General features: G+C 36.5%; 2 protein-coding genes across 2 annotated transcripts in view; one reads left to right on the forward strand and one right to left on the reverse strand.

Annotated features, from left to right (window-relative positions):
• Positions 1 to 11,587, forward strand: part of LOC137817239 (probable inactive ATP-dependent zinc metalloprotease FTSHI 5, chloroplastic) — a 41,112-nt gene extending 29,525 nt beyond the window's left edge. The window contains exons 16-19 of the mRNA XM_068620485.1: positions 9,989 to 10,048; positions 10,120 to 10,227; positions 10,927 to 11,007; positions 11,282 to 11,587. Of these exons, the coding sequence (XP_068476586.1) occupies positions 9,989 to 10,048; positions 10,120 to 10,227; positions 10,927 to 11,007; positions 11,282 to 11,344 (312 nt within the window). The 3' untranslated portion in view covers positions 11,345 to 11,587. The remainder of the gene's footprint in view (positions 1 to 9,988; positions 10,049 to 10,119; positions 10,228 to 10,926; positions 11,008 to 11,281) is intronic.
• Positions 11,588 to 12,023: 436 nt separating this feature from the next.
• On the reverse strand, positions 12,024 to 15,873 carry LOC137817240 (leucine-rich repeat receptor-like protein kinase PXL1). Its single transcript, XM_068620486.1, has 2 exons — positions 12,877 to 15,873; positions 12,024 to 12,639 (listed from the first exon to the last, which is right to left on the reverse strand). The coding sequence occupies exons 1-2, from the start codon at positions 15,563 to 15,565 to the stop codon at positions 12,227 to 12,229; spliced, it is 3,102 nt and encodes a 1,033-aa protein (XP_068476587.1). The 5' UTR covers positions 15,566 to 15,873; the 3' UTR covers positions 12,024 to 12,226.
• Positions 15,874 to 24,003: the final 8,130 nt, after the last annotated feature.

Consider the following 24,003-nt stretch of genomic DNA (forward strand, 5'->3'; position numbering starts at 1 on the left):
CATCAAATTTCTCATATTAATCAAATATATTTTCATGGGTCATCAAGATGTCTTTTCAAATTGCATATTCTTTTCATTTATATTTTCGATAATTTGGACATGAATAATGATAGTTTCTTGTCAGATGTGGGCTTAGCTCATATGTTTTGTATTTTTCTTATCCATAAATACATAACCCAATGTGTTCATTATAAACAAGGGATTAATTCTATACCTCTTTTTCACTTTTTTGTCTCATGGTATCTAAAGCTTGGGTAAAATCCTTGGCTTCTTGGTGAACCCATTGTTCATCGGTGATTTTTTTTCTTCTGTTACCGCTATGGTTTGGATTGACAACACCTCTGTTCACATCGTCTCATCCAGGCGACCACCATGCCGCAAAGATTGTGGCGAATGGAGCTCTGACGTGCCATCACACGCCTCCAAGCCGCATCATTGCCACCGCTTTTGGCTTCGCATGGTGGCGTGTCAGACATTTTTTATGGCGGCAATGACTAGCGTCGGGATCGCTCTGTCCTCCTCGTGCTAAATTTGTCCTTGTCATCCATATCAGTGTTGTTTGATTTTTTAGGGTTTTGCTCTCTCTTCATCTTTGCTTCTTCAGCTATCACTATGCCAGATCTGTCCATGCATACTAATTATGTCAATGTACATATATCCATTGACAAATTGGATTGAACTAATTATGGTACTTGGGCATAAAACATAAACTATGGCTTAAGAGTCACAATTATCTTGATCATCTTACCTAGAGTGTGACCACTATTCTTGAAAATGAGGTTTCCCTTATGTTGAAAGTTGATTCTTAAGTATTCATTGTTCTTATTAAAGAAAAAGAAAGAATAGAATAAATCCCTTGTGTATATTGAACACATAGGGTTATGTTTATATAGGAAAAGAAACATATGGGCTAAGCCCATTACATAAATATGAAATATCTAACAATATCTATAATATCTCATAATATCTAATTATATCTAATAATATCTAATTATATCTAATAATATCTAATTATATCTAACAGTTCTCAAGTCTACTCTTCACTCATCTTTAAAACAAATATTTTGTGCTTATGAGACATGTTCAGAGGTTTGGGAACAGGCCAAGATCTTGTACACCAATGATACTCAACGTCTTTATGTTGTTTGTCAAAATCTCCTCAATATTGTTGCCCTCAAACGTGTTGATGGTATAATGGCTGAACATTTGGGTAAAGTTCACTCTCGTATTCACGGGTTCAATTAGTTGTTACCTCTTTCCTACACCCTTTCTCAAGAACTTGTGCAGAGGTCAAAGTTATTCACATTATTGGCTTTACATGGACTTCCTGATGACTATTCACATGTTTGATTAGATTTTGGGATTCCCAGTTGTGCCTAATTTTACATCCACTTGTTCCACCCTTTGCGTGTGTCAGGCTAGCTAACCATTGATGATTCTTACGCTTTGGTACCCCGACGTCATGATTGTCACAAGTGTGAACATTGTCACAAGCTAGGCCACATAAATGATAGTTGAGAGTTGTTTGCCTTACATGGTCGTCCTCCTCGATCTGTTGTAGTTGTCTAAACTGCTCCTTCGTAACAATCTACTTTGGATCCTATTTAGTCTTATACCTCAAGACAACCTACTATTTTCAATGAATTTCTCAAGTGATATGAGGATCGTTAGAACTTGGGTTCCATTGCTTTTGTTGCACACACAGGTACATGTACATCTTTTGGTGGCCTTACTTCAATTCTTTTGGTCCTTGGGTTCTAGACTCAGGTGCCACAAATTACATTACTGGTAACAATTTTTTTTTTCTCTTTGTCTACTTCGAGTTATTTACCTTTTGTTACCAAAGACATTGGTTCTGTGATTTCATCACATGGTGTTGGTATTATTGATCTTTTTCCTTCTTTATCTATTGATCCAATTTTTTATGTCTCTGAGTCTCCATTTAACTTATTATCCATTAGTCGTCTCACTCGCTTCCTTGACTATGTTATTTCTTTTATCAAAGATTCTGCTTGTTTACAGGACTGAAATTTGGGACGGATGATTGACACTGGATGTGAGTTCCATGGTCTTTATCACCTGTAGACATTTGCACATGTTGACACAATAATGAATTTTCCATCTCTCATTTGGGTCATTTCAGTCTTGGCAAGATGCAATAACTTTGATTGCTGTCCAAGTTATCAAGTGTTTCTTGTGAGTCGTGTCAATTTGGAAATCACAATCGTAGGTCTTTTTCTAGAAGTGTCTCACACAATGCTTTGTTTCCTTTTTCCTTATTTTACTCTGACTTTTAGGAACAAGTCATGTTATGTCCAATTTAGGATTTTACTATTTTGCTACTTATATTATGATTATTCAAGATGTAGATGGTTGTTTTTATTGAAAAATCTATTTCAATTGTTTTACAATAAAATTAAAACTCAATTTGGCATTTCTGTATGAACCTTGTGCACTAATAATGCTTGTATCCTTCTCATTTTTAAAAAAATTGTATTCTAATGGCATTCTGCTTCTAACCTTATGTGCTTATGCACCTCCACAAAATGGGGCGGCGAAGCGCAAGAATAGACATCTTGTTAAAACAACTTGCACAATTTTAATCCATGGCGAGGTTCCTAACGCTTTTGGGGTGTTGTTCTTAGTGTGAGTTATCTAATTAATTGCGTGTCATCTTTTGATTTTAGATAATAAAATATCTCATTCTTTTTTATTTCCTCTCCATTGCTTACCTCTTAAAGATTTTGGGTCCACATGTTTTGTTCATAATTTTAGTCCTAGTTTTGATAAATTGTCTTCTAGGTCACACAAATGTCTTTTTAGGATTCACTATATCACTTAAAGAATATAAATATTCCTTTACTTCTCTTAACCGTTATTTAATTTTAACATGTCACCTTTATTGAGTCTTCTCTTTACTTTAAGTCTCCTCCTTCTCCTCTTGTGTCTCCATCTGATTATGTCAGTATCCCAATTGTATGTGATCCTCCTGTTGTATCTAATGCACTTGAAGTTCCCCCGCTCCCAACAACCCTTCTAATGTACAATCGTCGACAAACTTCCCATTGTCCGCTCGATGACTCTCTTTTAGTGGAAGTTCCTCCATATCCTTTGACTCCTACAGTTGAATCTGCTCTTCCATTGTCATCCGTAAAGGTATGCGCTTTACCCGTAATTTCTCTCCGCATTATACTATTGAGTTACCATAGATTATCTCAACCATGGGAGTTTCAACCTGTTATGAAAATAGTCTAAAGAAATGTTGGGAGGCATACCAAACAAACTCCAGCCTATTAAGTAAACCTGAAGAGGCAATTTTATCAGCACAATGATTGCCTTCTCTAAAAAATATGAGAAATTTTAAAATCAATCCCTGAACAAAAAGACAAGCATTTATTCCATCTATTGCCTAAAGACCATGGCACACGAGATTTAGAAGAGAAAGTCAAGCAAATTAAGGTAGAATCACATTCCATCCAGAGATGTCTATAGCCAGCTTTTGCTCCTCCTCTTGAGGGATAATAGCTCCCATGAACTTCGTATAAAACCTTTAATGGTAAAATTTTGTTGGAATCCAGACCGTGAAGATGATGACAACAAGCCTAATGTGTTTAGTTAAAGGACTCCCAGGAGACTTAAGAAAATCAATAAGATCATCAGAAGAAGAGAAAGAGTTCCTTGGGAAAACTTGTTTAAGGACCAGAAGTAAACAGCAGTAGAGCAGCCAAAGAAAAGATGAGAAATAGACTCTTGCTCCTTATTACATAACATGCACATAGTGCAAAGAGTCACACCTCTACGCTGAACCTCACTGTTAGTGGGCAACCTACCATGCAAAATCTTCCATAAAACAAGAGTCTTGGCAAGAGGAATATCAGAAGTAAACAACAGTAGAGCAGCCAAAGAAAAGATGAGAAATAGACTCTTGCTCCTTATTACATAACATGCACATAGTGCAAAGAGTCACACCTCTACGCTGAACCTCAATGTTAGTGGGCAACCTACCATGCAAAATCTTCCATAAAACAAGAGTCTTGGCAAGAGGAATATCAGAAGACCAAATAAGTTTATCGCAATTACAAAACTCCCTAGGCAGGGAAGAAAACCTTTAGGCATCTTTCAGACTATGAATTCCAGAATCCTCAGGAGTCCAATTCAGAATATCTCATTAGAGATAAAAATTTCCTTCATAACATGAGAATCAGGTAGATAAGATAAATCATAAGGTAAAGACTAAAAGGAACCACTCCAAGCCTAAGAAACTTTAGAAGAGAGTTTGAGTCTATCAATATAAGGAACACTTGCAATAAGAGAGATCCACCTGGAGGAACACCACAAATCATTCCAAAATATGATATCAATACTTGAACCAACTATCCAAGAAGTATGCTCAAGAACCAGATCAGATAAGTCTTTAATCTCAGAACAAATAGAAAAAGAGCTATATATGATAATCATATGATATTTATATATGTGAAATCTAGCCTTAAGAAGAGTCCAAGGTTCTTTGCTATAAGCAAAATTCCAGGCAAGTTTCAAGAGGTAAGCATTATTCTCAATATGGAGATTGGTAACCTTAAGGCTACCTTCATTATTGGAAGCACAAATTTTAGACCAGTTGACAGTGGCCAAACCTTGTTTTAAAATGTCAACTGTCCAAATAAAATTTTTGACCCATTGATCAACTTGCTTTAGCAAGGAACAAAAAAGCCTCTACTCAGGACTTCTTTAGCACGACAAAAAAGAAAATGACCTTATCTAACCCCTCTACTAAAGGGGAAGAAATCAACCATCCTACCATTGATTTTGATAAAAAGCATAGCAGATTTCAGAATGTTATGGATTCGGCCAATGAAAACCGGATGGAATCCAAACTTTTTTAAAACCTGCAGCATTACCTCCTTTGGATTACTTGGTAGTATGCAAGGTATCAAAGGGTTTTTGGATATCAATTTTCTAAGCCACATTACCTCCTTTGGATTATTTCGACAAGAGATTCATGACTTCAGAAGTAAGACAATTGCTTAAGTTTTTGCTTAAGAATAAGCATAGGGTAGCCACTAGTTAGCTCAACCCAGGAACTTTTAATAACATCCATGCAATTAAGATTCTGCAACCACATCTTAAGAAACTTGAAGTAGGCATATCTATGACTCATAGTAGAATTAGAGATTAGCAAGAATAGGAGTATGGTCAAAACAACTTTTAACCAAAACCTAATACTTGCAGGAGGACCAAACATCCATGCATTCGAGATTGCAAAAGGCTCTATCTAATGTTTTGTCAATTCTATTTTGCCCTTTACTTTCATTGCTCCAAGTAAAAGTAGGACCAGAATAAGGCATCTCCAATAGATTATTAGCATGAATACAATCTAGAAACTCAGAACATAAAACTTGATTAGGAGCAACACCCCATTTACAATCAACTGCTGAAAGGATAACATTAAAGTCCCCAAGAACACACTAGGGACCTTGCATAGAATTCAACTCATCCCATAAAAGTTCTTTCAGTGTGAGAATTGGCTCCATAGACACCTGCAAAATGAAAATTTCCTTGCATACTACCAAAAACAGTAATAAATTGAGTATGAATAAAAACCATAATGATAGTATTAGGAGGAGCCAAACACCAAAGTCTAGCGTGCTTTTGATTTCCATTAGTCTTGGCAATTAGGGAAGGATTAAGACCCTTGAGGAAGGCTTCAATAGAACTAGAGAAAGCCAACATGGGTTCAACAATGAAGACAATTTGAGGGTGTTGTTGTTTAATCAATCTAGTCAACATATTTGCAGATTTTTGGTTGGCTAAACCTCTGATATTCCAAAAACGAAACTTTACCTCCACCATTTTCTCTTTTGTTCAACCTTTGCAGGTTTCTTGCTTCCTTCGTTGCCAGCCAAGGTTATCAAACCCCAGGGTTAACCCTTAAACCCTTACGAGTTTAAGGGTCTGCTGAGGCCTCACGAGTCAACTCGGTACCAAACCCGTTTTTGAGTGGACTCGGAACAGACCCGAACAGACTCGGTCGGACTCTGTGCAGTCGCGAGTTCAAGGTCGAGTCACCGAGTTTAGATAAAAAGGCTAAAAAACAATGTGTTTCATTAACATTAGGATAGATTTTAGGGTTTCTTTGGTTCCCATACCTCAATTTCGCGGTGCCATCTTCCTGACTGTCGTCGTCGCATCGCGCAGCCTCGTCGTTGCACTGCACAACCTCGTCATCACACTGCGCCGTGCATCGTCGTTGTCGCACTGCGCCGCGTCCCACTCGCAAATCACCGCGAAAGTATTTGTTGGTGGTGTTCTAGGTTAGGTTTAGGGTTATTTTAAATTGGGTTTATGGTTATTTTAAATTGGATTTAGGATATTTTAAATTGGGTTTAGGGTTAGAGATTTTTTAATTAGGGTTATTTTTAGGTTTTAGGGTTTGGAAATTTTTGGATAGATTGTGGATTTTTGGGCAGATTGGGGATTGAATTATTTTTGTAAGATTTTTGGCAGATGAAGATGAAGATGGTTATGGAGATGATGATAGATGTTGGAGATCCCACATCGACTAGAGATTAAGACATTTCATTATATATAGGTGGGTGCAAACCTCACCTCATGAGCCGGTTTTATGGGGTTGAGTTAGGCTTAAAGTACACTTTGTAATATGGTATCATAGTCATTTTCGAGCCTATCCTAGCGAATGTTTGTTGGGCTTATCAGGTCACCCGCTATCCGGCTCTTATTGAACCACCCATAATATGTTATCGTACGCACGAGCTGTCACTCTCGGCGTGAGGGGGGTATGTTGGAGATCCCACATCGACTAGAGATTAAGACATTTCATTATATATAAGTGGGTGCAAACCTCACCTCATGAGCCGGTTTTATGGGGTTGAGTTAGGCGTAAAGTACACTTTGTAATATGGTATCATAGCCATTTTCGAGCCTATCCTAGCGAATGTTTGTTAGGCTTATCAGGTCACCCGCTATGTGGCCGTTATCGAACCACCCATAATATGTTATCCTACGCATGAGCTGTCACTCTCGGCGTGAGGGGGGTATGTTGGAGATCCCACATCGACTAGAGATTAAGACATTTCATTATATATAAGTGGGTGCAAACCTCACCTCATGAGCCGGTTTTATGGGGTTGAGTTAGGCGTAAAGTCCACTTTGTAATATGGTATCAGAGCCATTTTCGAGCCTATCCTAGCGAATGTTTGTTGGGCTTATCAGGCCACCCGCTATCGGGCCGTTATCGGACCACCCATAATATGTTATCCCACGCACGAGCTGTCAATCTCGGCGGGAGGAGGGTGTGTTGGAGATCCCACATTGACTAGAGATTAGAACATTTCATTATATATAAGTGGGTGCAAGCCTCATCTCATGAGCCGGTTTTAAGGGGTTGAGTTAGGCTTAAAGTCCACTTTGTAATAATAGAGATGATCATGAAGATCTTGGAGATGATTGCCTTAGAGGATTAGATGAAAGAGACTTTTAAACTTGATAACATTTGTCTTGTTTAGTTATTTTGTTCGTGTATGAAGTTGTTTATTTTAATATTATGGAATTGGTATCATGAATTTTTTTGTTAAATTTTTAATTTGAAGTAAACTCTTACGAGTCTATGAGTCGGTTTTACAGGCCTCCCACGAGTCTGAGTAGACTCTCGAGTCTGATAATCTTGTTGCTAGCCTTAGAAGGTCACCCTGGATTTCTTGTAGTTTGTACTGTATCTTCGTCAATCTCACTCAATGAATCTTCCTTTTGCCCCCAATCATCTCAGAACTTGGAGATAGTCTCACTTTTGTTTTTAAATTTGACTACAACAAGAGACTTTAGGATCCTCTTCTAAGAGAACAATCAATTCTCCATTTTCCATCCTTACAAGAGAAGCAAAATTGTTTTGCAGAGGCATGTAATTAATGTTAGATTTAGAAAGAACCTGATTGGCATTTGCTAAAAGGACTTCTACAACAGAGTTTGCAATAGCAGAAGTCCCATTCATCACTTCCTTTTGATGTTGTCCTAAATTTTGCAAGTGATTTTCTCCTGATTCCTGGACGCTTTCCAAAGAAGGCATATCAATGAAGACATCATCCTCCCTTCATGATTAACTGCAATATCGAATCATTTTTTATTAACTCCATCTTTCTCATGTGGAACAAGCAACAAAAGGATTTTCTTGCAAATCAGCATTTGCAGGCTCTACAGGGATATTATTAGTGTTATGTACCTACAAAGAGGTCTTACGCAGGGTTTGATTTTGTGTTCGCTTGCGACGGTAAACATGCAGGATTTCTCTATTAGGAGCAGACACTGATTGGTTGTGACTACTAGCTTTTATGGACTAACCAGTGTTTGATGAATCTCGCACAGGGCAATTCCTACACTTGGACAGATTGTAGCCTATCATTTTGCAGAAAGAACAAAAGGGAGGCAGTTACATCTACAATAAAGGAAAATCCAGGTCTTTCAACTAAGATTTGGTTAGGTAGATTTGACAACAAATTTATATTCACTAGAAATCAAGCTTAGAAGCCTCTATATTTTTGCACAACAGGACCATCACTTGAGTGTTAGGTATATCTATCTAGTGGTATATGTTGATGGGGGCATTATTCTTATAGGCAGTTATCACCATGGCATCTCATAGGTAAAACAACACCTTTGTCACCACTTTCAAACCAAAGATCTTAGCAAACTCTGATATTTCTTGGGGATTGGGTAGCACAATCCAACAATGGTATTATTATCTCTAAAAATACTATGTTGTGGATACTTTGGAAGAAATTTGGTTAATGAATTCAAAATTTGTTGACACACCCATGGATCGTAATGTTTAACTCCTACCTAATAGGGGAGCTTCTCTCAAGTCCTGAGGAGTACACAAGATTAGTTGAAAAATTGAACTACCTTACTTTTACTCGTTCTGATGTTTCCTTTACAGTCAGTGTGGTGAGTCAATTTCTTAATCCCCATGTGTAGATCATTGGAATGCATTCTTTAAAGGTTTTTCTCGAAAAGGTTTGTTAAATGGTTGCAATAACCATAAGTTGTTTGTTATTCATATGCTGATTGGGCATGATCTCCATCTAATAGATGAACCATCCAGACTGCATTGGTGATAACTTGATCTCTTGGAAGAGCATGAAACAAAATGTTATGGCAAGATCTAGTGCAGAAGCAGAATATAGATCTATGACATCAGCTAATTGTGAGCTTATTTGGCTTAAATAGATAATTAAAGAATTTTGGAGAGTTCACTCAAATGACACTTATATGTGAGAATTAGATTGCTCTTCATATTAGATCAAATCTCGTCTTTCATGGAAGTACCAAACATATTGAAATTGATTGCCATTTTATTCGAGAAAATATTATATTTTGAGACATCAAGATTGAGTTTGTTAATTTGAATGATCAATTAACATGTACTTTCATTAAATCTTTACGAGAATCTAGAATTGATTACATTTATATGCACCAGCTTGGGGGGAGTGTTAGATGTAACGGGCTTGGTCCATATGTTTTGTATTTTTTTTATCTTTAAATACATAACCCTATGTGTTCATTATACACAAGAGATTAATCCTATACATCTTTTTACTTTATTTTCTTACCCATTATAACTAAATGGTTCTATTAATGAAAAGCACTTTTTTATAAAGAACTATTGGATGGTACACATTTTTGATAATTAATTGAGTGTTACCCGATACCTCAAACACATATTTAACTGTATTTAGCCATTATCTGTGAAATGCTGTTTTAAGACTCCTGGTGGAAGTTGTGATTCGGTCTGTCCTTCATGAATGGAAAGCACTGCCATTTGAATCTGATAAACAAAACCATTGAGGTGGCTATGATCAAATGAACAAATGGAAGATTTCTGTGGCAACTGCATAACAAAGGATTACATGTTTATTGACCTTTGTTTTTTAATATTAGTATATTATAGACTTTTTCTTATACTTTTTTACTGACATAGGTCACGGCATTAAGCATGGGGGATGACCATGAATATGTGATGGCAGCTAAAGTTGAAAAGGTATCATGTATTAGCAGAAGTTTAACTTATATAAAAAAAATATCTAATATGATCTTTTGTGATATTTCTAGATGTTCGATTTGGCATATCTCAAAGCAAGAGAAATGCTGCTGAAAAATCGCCCAGTACTAGAAAAGATAGTGGAGGAATTACTTGAGTTTGAAATTTTGACTGGGAAGGTAATGATTGGCAGTGTTTGAGATGCTGTATCTAGTATTTTGTCTACTTGCCTCTCATACAGTATCTTTTAATACCTAAACTAACCTGATTATATATTTTCTAAATTTTGATTAAAGTGCACATTTTTTTTGTAAATTCCGTATGTGATTCCAAATACAGAGAATACAGTGCAGCTGAATAATTTACCACAAATTGTGATTTCTATGAAGGTCAATTTTTGTGAATTTAGGAAAAATACCCATCTGAAAGCCTAATTTCATCTTACGTGGTTTTTTTGCATTCTCTAACCCCTTTTAAAATCTATTAATGTATTTTAAGCCTGCTTTTATTTGTTTCTTTTTGCTGACTGCAATCTTTTATATTTGGTGGGAGTGTTACCAACCTGTGTTACTCATTAGAGACATTCTTTTCATTAAGTAGAGAAGATATTAAATTTTTTGTTTAGTAAACTCACCTGGTTCCATTTTTGTGGTAATTATCAAAATTTGTGTGCATATCTTGATTTTAAAAATTCATTTAGTATCATGTTGTGCTCGAAATACTGAAAGTAACATATCACATCAAAATTCCAGTTTTGTATTGAAGTGTCTATGGTTATATGGCCTCTAGTGCCCCGGCCTCGACTGCCCCCCCAAACAATTTTCCTTTTGCAATCTTTTATTTCATGCTCATAACACCGTTAATCTTCCCTCTAGCAGGATTTAGAAAGAATTACTAAAGATAATGGTGTAATCAGGGAGAAAGAGCCATTTACGCTTGGTGAAATCCAAGCTAGTGAGGTATATTTATTATTATTATTATCATCTCTTGAAAAGATATAAAACTCATTTTGGAAAACTTATTCCGGATACTCTTGATTGGCTTTAGCCTATGGTTCTTAGGATGTATTGTAGTCTTATGGATTGAATTGCATGTCAAAGATGTTTTAATGTTTTGTATGCAACATGTAATATTCTTTCTAAAGAGTGGTACTACGTGTATAATTTAGTCAATATCCGAATTGCCGTGTACATGTGGACTAATCTCACTATTGTTTCCATCAATGTTTTCCAGCCAACATCTGTCAGCTTCCTTGAAAGAGGAAATGCGCCAGGAAGTGCTCTAATAGCATCCTAGATTAGTGGGAAGTGTAGGGTACGGGACAGTTAGAGGTGAGGCTATTGTGCTTTTTATGAATGATTTTGTTGGAGGGCAATCTGTCATTTTGTACTTGGATAAATGTACATAGTTTAGGATACAAAATAGATAACAGTTTTCCTTCTCGGCCTTCGTTTCTTGATGTCAAACGGATCCCAATATTTTTTCTTTACCATTGTAACGTGAATTGTTTATATTAATGTTATTGGACTTCCTATCCAATTCACTTCTGCTTTATTAACATTTCTTTATTTCTTCGAAGACTATAACGAATCAGCGGAACTGTATGTACTGGTCGTGATTGCATTTTCTTTCAAAATTGCTTGGATTAACTCGGAATGATGACATTCATAATTGGGGAAAACGAAGTGGATAACTTTTCACTTTTTTTAATTTAGAATTTTCTTATAATTTGAGTGCAGCATAAATTTTACGGAATAGTGTTCTAACTCGTCACCGTGCGACATTTACATTAGAGGCACCGAAGCTCTTAAAATGTGCGACTGCTGAACTAGTTAAAATGAAGGCATAACTGGAAAGAACCGGTGAAAGAATTTTGAGTTGAAAAACGATCGGCGCGCATTACGACAATTGTGAAAGAAATCTCGAGTTAATAGTGGAAAATGACCATAAAAAGTTTGCAAATGCTATACATGTCTTGCATGAAATGGTGAACTGTAATTAAAATGGTGTCAGAGTCAACGACTCTGTACACCCTTTAAGCACATATTAACTATGTTTATTGTTCACCGTTTCTTCCTCAATTGAAAAGGAGTAAAAGAAACAATATCTTTACTATGAGAGAAATTTGGTCGACGCAGGAAAAAACAGATAAAAATATTATACTAATTTCTAGAGTTGCTACAAAAGACTTACTATTGGGGAGGTGGTAAAGACAGTGGACTTTTCCATGCTACTGCTTTCTTGACCCCCATTATGGCAAACACTTTTCCTTCTTGGCTTTGCCTCACCCAGCATTGTGATGACGTCTCTCATGTGTGGTCTTTCCTTGGGAAGCTTTGCGGTACATAGAAGTGCAATCCGGAGTACAAGCAACATTTCTTCTTGAACATGTTTGCACTGACTAGCTATAGCAGGATCCAGTGCTTCTAACAAGGATCTGTTGCTTTTCTTCTTCCGTATCCATTCGACTATGTCAGTTGATTCTTCAATTGAAGGGTCTAAAGGCATTTTGCCAGTTAGGAGCTCCAAAAGCACCACCCCATAGCTGTATACGTCAATCTTCTCGTCAACCTTCAGAGTGTATCCATATTCTAAAACCAGAAGACATATAATCATTGAGGTAATCATTTATTGTCTCACTTTCACTTGTTTGAGACAGAAGTTACGAAAACGAGAAATTGGGGCATAAACTGCATAGCAATAGGCTTCCATCTGCGACGCTAGATCAGATTTCTTACTTTCGATGTTATTAATATAAGCGTGTTTCCATTTGCACTACATAATGCGTGAGTAAATTATTAACCAAATAACGAGAACTAAGTACTAACCTGGTGCGATGTATCCATATGATCCAGCCACCACGGAAACTGTCTCATTCTTTTGAATCATCATCCTTGCCAACCCGAAGTCTGCTATTCTGGCCTCTAGATTTGCGTCAAGGAGTATGTTGTTCGACTTGATATCCCTGTGAATAACTGGTGGGTGGCAATCATGGTGGAGGTAGTTAAGCCCTTGCGCAACTCCTAGAGCTATGTTGTACCTTGACACCCAGTCAACAAGCAACCTTGCAGATTGTTCACCATGCACTGCTGTTCCAAGATTCCCGTTAGGCATGTACTCGTAAACCATCATCACATTCCTTTCGTTGTGCACATACCCCAACAGCCTTACAATATTCCTGTGCCTAAGTCTCCCTAGGAGTTCCACTTCTCTCAACACATCATTGCCATCTTCTATATCTGTCCGTGACCTCCACAGTTTCTTCACTGCTACGGTTACGTGAGGTCTATGGATTTCAGCTTTGTAAACGATACCAGTGCCCCCCATTCCTATGATATTAGATTCCTTCATGCAAGTCAGGATGTCACTACTAGTGAAGCTGATCCTCTGGAATGCTACTAGTCTCCAGGGCCAATCTTCATTGTTCTGTTTGAACCAATCATAGAAGAAGTTGTTATATAAGTGCCATCTATTGTATAAACATCTAGCACCAAAATATGCTGCACCAAGTGCTAAAATCACTGAAATGCCAGTCACAAAACCGATAATGATGTGTCTGACTTGTGAGCTCCTTCGATGGCTTGTCACAGCCATACTTCGAGAACATGGAGGGAGAATGCCTCCACAGAGACCTTCATTGCCAATAAGATCATTAGGATTTATGGTCATCAACATCCCATTGGAGGGTACTGGACCCTCAAGTTTGTTATAGGACAAGTTCAGCAATTCCAGAGCAGGGCAATTGCCAATGTTTTCAGGAATCCTACCGGTCAATGAATTGTTGGACAGATCAAGAACAGATAAGGTGGGCATCCTTATGATTGATTTAGGGATTTCTCCTGTCAAGTGGTTATTTCGAAGGTTAAGGTTGACTAATTTTTGACAAGAAGCAATACTTTCAGGGATTGTGCCAGAAATATAGGTGTTTGAAAGGTCCAATACAGAGAGAGATGGACAGTCCTGGAACTCATCTGGGATATCTCCTCCAAAATTGTTATGAGAGGCAGTGAAGGTTTGAAGGGTTGGAATAGAAAGAATATCTGACGGTAGAGATGACTCAAAGTGGTTCCAAGATACATCAATGAAAGAGAGTGATGTGGATGAGGTAATATCAGTGGGAATTTTCCCCGTGAGGTTGTTCTTTGCCAATTCTAGCCGTTGAAGGCCAAGGAGGTTTCCAAAGCCAACTGGAATAGTTCCAGAAATAAGATTGTTTTGAATCCGAACACGCACCAAAGACAAACAATTTGCAAGTCCACTTGGAATGGAACCAGTGAAGGAATTATTGAAGAGGATTAGTTTAGTGAGATTTCCTGTAGTACACAAACCTGGAGGGATATCCCCAGATAGTACGTTAGAGGATACATCCAACCACTGCAAAGGAGAGTTCTGCCCAAGGTTTGGTGGCAAAGGACCATGTAAGGAATTTTTCCAGAGCTCAAGCACCTGTAAATTTTTCAGTTCACCAAGCTTCTCTGGTACTCGACCAGTTAGTTTGTTCGTCATCAGATTTAGGAGCTTCAGGTTTTCCAATTTAGCAAGTTCTTCTGGAATCTCTCCGGAGATCTGATTGTCAGAGAGGTCCAAAAATGCCAGTGAAGTGATGTCTCCAAGTTGAGGAGGAATCTTTCCTGTGAAGTTGTTATGGTATAAGTAAATTGTGTTGAGTTTTGTCAGCTTACCCAATTCAGCTGGAATTTGTCCACTGAGACTGCCTACAGCCAAGTCAAGGTATTGAAGACTGGTCAGGTTGCCAAACTCTGCAGGGATCTCACCTTCAAATAAATTGTATCCAATAATCAGTGTCTCCAGAGAAGTAAGTTCACCGAGATATCCTGGAATCTTCCCTGTGAAGTTATTGCCTGAAAGGCCCAGAAACTTGAGTTTCTGCAAATTCTTAAAACTCCTTGGGATTGAACTCACAAAGTAGCTCCCTCGAAAATCAAGGCTCTCAAGTAAGGTTGCATTTCCAATATCCTCAGGAAGAAAACCTGAAAAATCATTGGTCGATGCATTGATTAATCTCAAGCCTGCTGCTCTTCCAAGACCAGTGGGGAAGCTGCCAGTGAAGTAGTTCTGGCTCACATCAAAGTTCTTGAGAGAGGTGAGGTTAGACAGTGATTTGGGCAGTGATGAAGCAAAGTTGTTACAGCTTATGTTGAAAGAAGACAGACTTGAAAGAGATTGAATGTGGTCCGAAACACGACCGCTGAGGTTCATGTTGGAGAGATCAAGACTCTCTACAAAGCCTTTAAAGTTGCAACCAACTCCAGTCCAGTTACAATGGGGTGATCCTGGTTGTGTCACATTGCTTGGAAATTGCCAATCCTTCAGATGCCTCATTGGGTCAATGAGAGTGGATTTAATTGAGAGAAGTGCTGACAATTCATCATCTGCTGCAGCTTCAGTAAAAGCAAGTGAGAGACCAATGTAACAATAGAAGAACAGCAGGTGGGTTTGCATTTTGGTGGTTGCTCTCTTGGTGTTGGATACTCTTAAGCTTGGTGCATTTTGCATAGCAGGGAACAAGCAGTGAAGGGAAGGTCAAGGAAGGGAAGGTTATAGGAAGTTCATGGAGACAAATTAGTTTATAGTTAATCCAATGAGTGACAGATAAACTGATAAGCCAAAAGGCAATTTTTTTATTGGATATACGTGGGTACTTGGGATCTGAACCACCTAATCATGTGCAACTGATCACTGTCAATCTTTGGACTCATTTGAAATCCCCTAGACATCATAACATGCACAGAATGTGTTCCAGAATTGCTTATAATGTCAACCCAAGCGAGTAGTTTAACTGATCCAAGTATTCTTTATTTCGGCATTTCACATTTTCACATTTTCGCATATTCTGTTTCTTTTCCTCTTCATTTTTTAACGTACTTCTAGACAGTGTTCAATAGTAAGCACACTAATGAAATAATGATTAATCAGTTAAAATCCCGAACGCTCTCTTTTCAGTGAGTCGATTAAAGAAATGTAGGTTGAATTTTAACTGTTCCATTGGCTTACTTTATTCTTCTAAACCATTCTTCAAATGCAGCTCCCTATATTAGTATTATTACTGTGAGATAAAGATGTTTTATCTTCTTAATATAAAATTATGAATGAGTATTGTTATGCATTGACTACGCGAATTGAAAAATATTGTTAATGATACAACACCACTTTGAATTTTAAGCAAATATTATATGATAGAGTTTAAGTAAAAGGAGTTCAATTTTAGTATATTTTCACCACTTATAAGTGGTCACACATACCAGAAATGCAAGTAATTAAGAATCATTTTGCTTTATTGTGCCCAATTGTGCCATTAAGCACTGACAAAGTAAATTAGTTATTTGTGTAAAAGAAGATAATCTAGATTACTATTCAGGGTGGAAACAAGACAGTTTGGAAGTTTGTGTTGTGGAGTATGTAAAGAAGCTAGAGAAGTGTATTTTAATAGGGAATGTGTTATATGACAATGATTGTCTGCATCTACCAAACCCCATTCCCTTTGATAAAGCAATTATGTCCCATTCTATGGCCACCACATGGGTACATCTGGCTCTATGCTAATTATTATAGATTATAATAGATATATTGTATAAAATTTATGAAGGTATAACATGAAAGGGTCATACATTATTTTTTTTTCCCAATGAAGGATTAATAATTGGACCCATAAACAATGAGAGGTGAAGGGCTGGAAGGCATGTGAATTGGGCAAGTTCCTGGGCTGAAGATGAACAGTAGTTGATTCCTCATTATTGGAAGTGATTCCACTAAAAGAGAAAAGAAGCTGCTTAATGCTTACAACTACGCCACACTATTATTTTCTACCCAGTTTGGAATCCTTGAAAGGGTGAAAGATTAGGTTCCCCACATGGCTCCAGAGCCAAAACTGAGGCCCACCACCGCCATTAATCATATTCATACCCTTAAACGATAAGAAATTATTATTTATGGGCAGCCAACTCCAAATTTGGGCTACACATAGGAGTGCAAACAATATATTGCCATAATTGTAATAAAATATTTAATATTTCTAAAGTTTATTTTTTTTATTTAATTTAATTTGGTATCTAAGTGATAAAAGGCTGAATAAAGTCTCTCATTTTTTTAAAATACAATAAATATTTTTAAGATTAAATTAAGTTTCTCAATTTTAAAAATGCAATGATATTATCATGTAACAAGTTTTATAAATTGTTACTATATTTTTTAAATCAAGAAGAAAATGAGATTGCATCATTATCCTAACTAAATTAGCACTATAACATCAATTATATGCAACATTCCTTATATTATTAGTAAAAGATAAAAGGAAGTAGGGGATCAAATACATTCTTTAGAAAAATCTAAAATGTGAAATACCAAATTCATCTCTACAATTAGGGGTTAAAATGTGGGCTGGAATGACCTACATAGGTTCGTCCCACGTTTGGTTTGCGAAATGCGGGTTATTCTGATTTGTCCTGCATTAGGAGTGCGGACTTATTCACTAGTCCGTTTCACATAAGAGGCAGCCCGCAAGCTTGCGAACTAGCTCGCATAAGGAAAATATTTTTTTTAAAAAAATAAAAATTTCATTAATTATAAAAAAATTATTTCTGCGGTTGAAAAATTAAAATTTTATTGTTTCAATTTATTTAATTAAGATAAAAATACGAATTCAAGTATGAAACTTATTAGAAGGTTTGATAAAAAATAACTAACATTTTGTTTTGCATATATTTTTCTATATATGTATAAATGGTGGCATAGCTATGTAACGAACGTTTGTTATAGCAAGAGACCTCCCGTGGTTTCTTGGAATGATTTGAAAGAGTGTATGCGCACGAGATTTGTTCCTCCTTCTAGGAAGGAACACTTGTTGAAGTTCCAAAGGCTTCCTCAAGGACATAGGATGGTAGATGAATACTTTAAAGATTTTGAAACAACTTTGACTAAAATAAATATGCATGCTAATGAAGAGTCAAAGATAAAATGGTTTGTACGTGGTTTAAAAAGAGATATTAGAGATTTTGTAGAATTAAATGAGTACTCTTCTTTAAAGAAAGTGGTTCACCTAGTCATCAAGGTGGAGTCATACCTTTTGAAAACAACTTTCAAAAATACTCATGGTTTCTACAACTCTTCTAGGAAGGAGGCACAAATTTCTCCTTCTAAATTTTCCAAACAAACCACTTCTCCGAAAAAAGTTTCTACAAATTCTTCTACATCTCCTAAGTCACCTACCAAAGCTTCTAAAATAAAATGTTTTAAATGTTTAGGTTTTGGGCACATAGCTCTTCATTGTCCACAAAAACAAACTTTAAAGATAAACAAGGAAAAACAAGACCTAACTCACCCACTTACCACAAGTAAAAATGACAAAAACAAAGAAGGCCAAGTTGACATGGGTCTTATCCTTTCACATCCAAGGTGTTTTCCTTCCTTATCTTTTTCATTACCAAAGGTTCTTACTTCACCACCATCTTGGTTAAAAAAATGTTAGGGATGAATTTTTCATACCTCCTAATGGTTTACACCATTTAAGAGGACTTTTTCCAAAACATATAATCATTCCCAAACAAATTTTTCCCACTTGGTGTGTTTATAGGACCTCCTTTTCTGAACTCCCACTGCTTCCAACTTCTACGTCATGTTTTCCTTTTTATTCAACTTTTAATTGTACAAATAAACTGACTTTGTTATATGCAGGGGTTCAGAATTCGCGGTCGAATTCTGTCCAACTCGAGGATTATGATGAAGAACAAATGAGAGAGGATTTTACCAATGGAGGAAGAGGTCATTCACCCGCACATTTGAAGTTCTTCCTTCTAGTCTTTTCAAATATTAAAGAAGAATTAAATAAAGAGAGGACCAAGCTTAAAGCCAAAGAAGACTACAAGCTTTCAAGAATGGGCTTCAATTAATATCTCTCTTTATAGTTGCTTTCACTTTGTAAATAATATAGAATAGTGTTTAGGTAGGTGCTAAGAGGGAAACCTAAAGATACCTCTTATGTAAAGCATCTTTAGATATTAGTTTTAGAACATTATAGTAGATTGACCCTTCATAGCTCACTATAGGCGCTAGAAGTGAGACATGTGCAAGGGACCTTAGGTAGCTTCCTTTGTAAGCTTCTTTACACTTTCATGACCGGTCATCCTTCTATAAAAGGAGGGGCTAGAGTCTTCATAAAAAAGATTTGATATTTTGAGTAAAGAAATACTCCCAAATTGGTGAGTGATTGAGAGACTTGTGTCTTCTCTTCTTCTAGTCTCATCTTGATTGCATCTTGGAACCTCAAGTGGCGGCATCTACACTCATCTTGGAGCCTTACATCCTTCAAGTGGCGTGTTCATCTCCAAGAACTCCAACCACATAAGTTCCCTATTTCATTTCATCTTCTTCATCCATTTTCCTTTCATTCCAAATTACCCATTTTTGTTCTACATGTTTGTTTTGACTTTCAATCGGTGCAATCTCTTCCTTATGATGTCCTCTTTCATTTGCTGCACTTATATTCAATTTTAATCGGTGCAAATTGGTTGTTCTTGCTGTTTTTGTCACGTCCTCCATGGGTATAATTGCTATATGTTGTGTTCTTGAGTTTCTATCCAAGGGTTTGTTGTTCAAAATGGGTTTCTATGTGAGTTTGGCTTGGTTACTTGTGTTTTGGTGAGTTCTTGAATGTTAAGAACATTGATCCAATTCTTAAAAAGTGCCTAATCATATTCCAACTCAAGATGAATCCATAACATGTCCTTAGAATATCCTTATCATGTTATTGGAATCATATCATGTGGTATCATGAGTCTTAGGTTTGTTCTTGTTTGTTTTTTAGTTGTTTTGGCACTTTTAATTCAAGAACTTTACATTCTTGTTGTTACCTTTCTGTTTTAGGTTATTTTTTAGTACTTCTTGTTGTTTTCTTGTTGTTATTACTTTGTGTTTGTGTCATTTTAATTTTTGAATCCTTATAAGTTTTGTCAAAAGTCATGTTTCTCCAAAAAGGTTATCAATTCTTTGTGGTCCTTTTGTTGTAATTTTTGTTTCTTGATTTTGTGTTAAGTACAGTTTTATGTGTTTGTTTCTTGATCCTTTGGTGCATTTTCTTTTTAGCCTTGAGTTCATACTTGTGTATTAGACCTATACAAGTTCTTAAACATCATTTCTATTATGTCTTTACTAGTTCTTAATTCTGTTTTTCATTCCTGTTAGATTTCCTCTGTTTTCTGAAAACGTGCTGACTGTTTCGATTTATTGCAATTGATTTGCTTACTTGAAATTTCTGAAATTCTGGATTTGAGTTCTTCAAAGTGTTATAAAAGAGTAGAAAAAAGAAGTACATCAAAATTTAAAGTACAAAAAAAAATGATAAATGAAATACGTTCAGTGTGTAATTCTGCCGAAAAAAAATACGGTAATCTGGGAGTGATTTTGCAAAATTTATCACCATTAATTGGCTTACTATTTATGAGTAATTCCAGTGCCATTATTGAGATAAGATCTTGAACTTTCTGTGGTTACAATTTCATAATCCAGTTCGCTTTATATCATTCCAGATAAATCTGTAAACATCACGCACAGTTTGTACAAAAATATTTTCCAGTAGTTTTGTTTTTTGTTTTCTTCATCTAGTCTAGTGCTTTTCTCTAGGTCTCTTATGTGTGCCTTCTTTTTCATTGAGTACCTTATTTTCTTGCTTGTCTTTTCCTCATTACTCTTTGAGTTTGTCATATATTCTTGTATTCCTTTTGTGTAGCCTTTTCTTGTTTACACCTTTTCTTGTTTGTCTTTGTTGTTCTTTGGTTTTGTGGTGCTTGGCTTTGAGATTGAGTGCTTTTGCTTTGACATCTTTCATTTGAGGTTACTAAGGCCTCAAGAGCAGATTGGTTGAGGGAAGTATTGATGTGATTCCACTAGCACACTTTGAATGATTAGGAATCATCTTGAGTTGGTTATGAGATAGGCACTTTATCATAGAATTGGATCAAGGTTCTATGAACAAGAACTCACCAAAACTAGTGCCAAAACACAAACTCATATGGAAGTTCCAATTATTGTCAAATTGAACCGATTAAAATGGAAGGAAAAGCAATTGCACCGAACAAAATGGCATAGAACTGAAATGAACCGAATATAAAGACTAGAAATGAAGAAGAAACATTGTAGAACAGCAAGGAAGCAACATAACCGAAGATAAACACATAAGAAAAGGAAATGCCGAACAGAAAATTCAAGAGAAGCAAGCTAAGACATGAACAATTGAAAGAGAAGGAAGGAAGGAGAAGAGAAAGCTCATGAAGATAGAGGTATGGTTGGATGATCACGCCACTAGGAGGATGGAGACTCCAAGATAAGTGTGCAAGCCACCACTTGAGGTAACCATTGAACCATCAAGATAAGACTAGTGAAGAAGGCACAAAGCTCTCCAATGCTCTCTCAAAAATTGAGTATAGTTTCTCTAATCAAAATTCAAATATGAAATGTACAAGGGCAACACCTTAATTTATAGCCTAGAGGTGCTGAAATGCAAAGCTAAATGAATTTTAAATTCCCCCCAAATTCAAAAGCAAGTGGCGCCAAACTATGGTCATGAAGAAGGTGTGACCTTTTCTCTCACTTTGGCACCTCCCTAGTTACTCCTACACCTATCTACTAACGCAGCCCCCCTAAAACTCCTAATCTAAAAACTTAAAGATGCTTTAACAAAAGAGGTTTCTAATGTTTCCCTCTAAGCACCTTTAAACAAAGAAATTACAAAAAGAGAGAATAAACGTCCATTAGCTCCTAAAGCTTTGAACATGCTTCTTGTAAGACTTTGAGGTGGGCTTTGACCTCCATGGGCGTCCTCCACTTGAGCCTCAACCTCTTCTTGTTCTTGATGATTGGCCTCCATGTCCATTTGAGCTTGATCTCCATCAAGTATTCTTTCTTGGAGTGATTTGAGTGTCTTTTAATTTTCGTTCCAGCACTATATTTGTTCCATTTTCTAACCTTGTTTTTCTTGTACTAGTTTGTTCCTTTTGTGTTTGCTGTTTTGCTTTTGCAATGGATACCTTATCAAGTTCAGCACCTTATAAACGTCATTCCCCTCCAAAAGCATACTTCATTGATGAATTACAAGAAGTTAAAACAATATCTGCACAACAAGATGAGGAATTGAGACAAATGGAGGCAAGGCTTCAAATTTTAAAGGTAAAACACATGGAGAAAAGATTAGCAAAACTTGAATTGAAGCATGAAAGATCCTCACCTTCCATCCATGGAAAACATCATTCTCCTAGACGTTCTTCCAAGGATTCTTCCAATGCTCACAGGCATGGAGAAAATTATAGAAGAAGGAGGCATCACCATCATTCTCACGGAGAGAGCTATACCCGTGACCAAAGACATCACCAAGCGTTCAAGCCTCAAGTTTCTTTTGTAAAGGTCCCTAGCTTTAATGGGGATAGTGATCCTAATGTGTATTTAGATTGGGAGGCTAAATGTGAACAAATTTTTAACACCTATGAGGTTGAGGAGGACCAAAAGGTGACGATAGCTGCCCTACAATTTGTTGATTATGCCATGAAATGGTGGCATAGCTATGTAACGAAAGACCTCCCGTGGTTTCTTGGAATGATTTGAAAGAGTGTATGCGCGCGAGGTTTGTTCCTCCTTCTAGGAAGGAACATTTGTTGAAGTTCCAAAGGCTTCCTCAAGGACATAGGATGGTAGGTGAATACTTTAAAGATTTTGAAACAACTTTGACTAAAATGAATATGCATGCTAATGAAGAGTCAAAGATAAAATGGTTTGTACGTGGTTTAAAAAGAGATATTAGAGATTTTGTAGAATTAAATGAGTACTCTTCTTTAAAGAAAGTGGTTCACCTAGCCATCAAGGTGGAATCATACCTTTTGAAAACAACTTTAAAAAATACTCATGGTTTCTACAACTCTTCTAGGAAGGAGGCACAAATTTCTCCTTCTAAATTTTCCAAATCCTTTGAGTTTGATGGAGGGCTGGATGTGCTTGCTGTTGCTGAGGTGTTTTAGAATAGGATCTGGGGTAGATTATCTGTGTTAATCCACTCTTGATTGAATCCAAAGCTTAAGTATTCTCAAACCTTTTTAATTGAAAGTGTTTTTCAAACTAAGTGAAAAACAACCTATTGTTTTGTCGAAACAACCGATTGTTTTATACTTAGGTGTTTTAAGAAAGGTTGAAAACTGTTTTTGGTGGTTGACTTGTTGTCAAACCAAAACAACTGATTGATTCGTGGAAACAACCGATTGTTTGTTTTGGGACCATAACAAAAAACTGTTTTGTGCTTTGACTGAGCTTTAAATGATTTTATAACTGAGTGCGCTCCAGTTTTAAATGCTTTGACCAGTCTTTGAAAGCAATAAATAGTTTGTTCAGATTATGTAACAAACAAGAACTGAGATTTAATAATAGAAAAACAGATTTGAGTTTTTCACCGATTCTGCTTTTCAAGAGTTGAAGGTTGCTTTGAGATTGCTTTGCCAAAGGAAGTGTGTGTCTTTAGGGGATCAAGGTCACTTCTTTGGTGGTGTTTTAAGTAATCTAGGTTTGGTTACTTAGTGGATTTCCCAGTGTTTTCTTGGAAGACTGGAGCTTTTGGTTTAAGAGTGAACCAGCATAAACCTGTGTGTGCAATCTCTCTATCCCTTAAACTCTTTAATTTCATTTTATATTTGTTAATTGGTATAAACAACCGATTGTTTCTACGAAACAACCGATTGTTTTTCTGGTTCAGTGCTAAATTGCTTTGTGTTTTTGGCAAACTGAATTCTGAATCAAGTTTTCTCCAAGGAATTTCATTCTAGACTAAAAAGTTTGCGAAAACCCTCTTTAAACCATTCACCCCCCTCTAGTTTAAAGCCATACATTCTAACAATTAGTATCAGAGCTTGGTACTTAAAAATACTCAAGTTTGATCCGAAAATCTTTTTCAATGGCTGGAAAAC

Source organism: Phaseolus vulgaris, unplaced genomic scaffold (assembly GCF_000499845.2).
Source record: "Phaseolus vulgaris cultivar G19833 unplaced genomic scaffold, P. vulgaris v2.0 scaffold_23, whole genome shotgun sequence".
Lineage (NCBI taxonomy): Eukaryota > Viridiplantae > Streptophyta > Magnoliopsida > Fabales > Fabaceae > Phaseolus > Phaseolus vulgaris.